The sequence below is a fragment of the Gymnoscopelus braueri genome (genome assembly GCF_963280865.1).
Source record: "Gymnoscopelus braueri genome assembly, chromosome: 14".
NCBI classification, from domain to species: Eukaryota; Metazoa; Chordata; class Actinopteri; order Myctophiformes; family Myctophidae; genus Gymnoscopelus; species Gymnoscopelus braueri.
In genome coordinates, this window is record NC_137619.1 from 19,129,468 (window position 1) to 19,131,554 (window position 2,087).

Sequence of the window (2,087 nt, forward strand, 5' to 3'; positions counted from 1 at the left end):
TGGGGTCGGAATGCAACAAACTCATAGAAAACAGTAGACACTGCTTTAGACATTGATACAACACACAATACCCTCTCATCCCAGTGAGGAGGAGAGTATTCTGAAACTTTCTAACATCTGACTTAATTGAGAGGAACTGGTGAGTACTCAGTATATTTCTTCTATAATACGTTTTTTTATTGATCCCGTGGGGGAAATTCAGGTGTCATAGCAGTACCACAGTAGGCATGAAACATAGGCGGGATACAGGTCAGAGTTGTAAGTAAAAATACAAGATAGAGGTCTTCTATGTCTGCATGCTACAGTACACTCGTTGCCAAAGAAAGGAGCACTGTACTAACATTTTTTACTTTATTCTCATTCGTCCCTTCAGAACGATCGGGGAGATTCAGTTCTATGAGTTGCTGAAAATAAGTTGTGGATCCTGGCAAAACCCAAGTGAGATAACCACATTCAGAGAGAAATGGATTCAGTGACTGACTTCCCAAATCAGACCAACACATACCACTGTGATGACAGCCATGATTTGACTGCCTCTGTCCTACCCCCTATTCTCATTATTGAGATGATGTTTGGACTGCCAGGTAACTTACTGGCCCTATGGGTCTTCTGGTTCCGTCTGAAGCACTGGAAGCCCAGCACGCTGTTGCTCTTCAATCTCCTGCTGGCCGATTTCCTGCTCATCATCAGCGTACCATTCCGCATACACAACTTCCTCACTGAGGAGTACTGGGTGTTCGGGGAGGCCTGGTGCCGCATAAACCTCTTCATGCTGGCTGTCAACCGTTCGAGTAGCATTGGCTTCATGACCGCTGTGGCAGTGGACCGCTACTTCAAGGTGGCCCACCCGCATCACCGGATCAACCGAATGACAATGACTCAGGCAGCAGGCGTGGCAGGCCTGATCTGGGTGATTGTGGTCGCTCTTCGGGCTCCGCTGTTGACCTTGGATCTCCTTCGGCAGGAGGGCGACTATTCCTTCTGTCGGAGCTTTGATTCCTACGCGGAGACACCTCCACAGATAATGCTGCACAACGTTGTCTTTGTGGCAGAGTTCTTCCTGCCCTTAATGGTGTTGCTGTTCTGCACAGCTCGGATTATCTTCATCCTGTACCGCCGGCAGATGGATAAAGACAGGAAGGTGCGAAGAGCCGTCCGCGCGGTGGGGACCATCGTCGCCGTGTTCATCATCTGTTTCATGCCCGGCATTGCCACAGGGCTGGCGGCGGTATACATAAAGACATTCCATCCTGCCAACTGTGTGTCCTACAGGCTGGTGGCCCAACTCTTCACCCTGTCCATTGGCTTTACTTACCTGAACAGCGCCTTGGACCCCGTTATCTACTGCTTTTCCAGCGTCATGTTCAGCAATGTCCTCAAGACCTACATCAACAGGATGGGTCTGGTGGAGATGAAGGTGAGACGTCGCAGTACCACCAGCGATGGATGAAACAAGGCAACTGGAATGAGGGGGTGGTGTGCGTGTGTGTGTGTGTGTCTGTGTGTGTGTGTGCGTGCGTGCGTGCGTGCGTGCGTGCGTGCGTGCGTGCGTGCGTGCGTGCGTGCGTGCGTGCGTGCGTGCGTGCGTGCGTGCATGCGTGCATGCGTGCGTGCGTGCGTTTATGTGTAAATTAAGATGTCCTACAAAGACAAAGATCACACATCATGGTCTCTTCCATCTCTGGTGGAGATGAAGGTGAGACGTCGCAGTACTACAAGTTACCAGTGATGAATGAAACAAGGCAGCTGGAATGAGGGGGGTGTGTGTGTGTGTGTGTGTGTGTGTGTGTGTGTGTGTGTGTGTGTGTGTGTGTGTGTGTGTGTGTGTGTGCTGTGTGTGCGTGTGTGCGTGTGTGCGTGCGTGTGTGCGTGCGTGCGTGCGTGCGTGCGTGCGTGCGCGTGCGTGCGTGCGTGCGTGCGCGTGCGTGCGTGCGTGCGTGCGTGCGTGCGTGCGTGCGTGCGTGCTTGTGTGTTTGTGTGTGTGTGTGTGTGTGTGTGTGTTTTCTTATTCTAATAGTATCTCCCATCAATTTATACTATACACCAGTGTTTCTCATTAAAACTATTTTAATGAGAAAATAACATTA

General features: G+C 50.8%; 1 protein-coding gene across 1 annotated transcript; it reads left to right on the forward strand.

The window, feature by feature from the left end:
* Positions 1-1,785, forward strand: LOC308099916 (hydroxycarboxylic acid receptor 2-like). Its single transcript, XM_080448779.1, has 2 exons — positions 1-139; positions 374-1,785. Exon 2 carries the CDS (start codon positions 464-466, stop codon positions 1,448-1,450), a length of 987 nt encoding a protein of 328 aa, XP_080304905.1. The 5' UTR covers positions 1-139; positions 374-463; the 3' UTR covers positions 1,451-1,785.
* The last annotated feature ends 302 nt before the right edge of the window (positions 1,786-2,087 follow it).

What these genes read in the sequence shown, in the direction of transcription:
- LOC308099916 (XM_080448779.1), top strand. Translation starts at nt 464, where the DNA reads ATGGATTCAGTGACTGACTTCCCAAATCAGACCAACACATACCACTGT.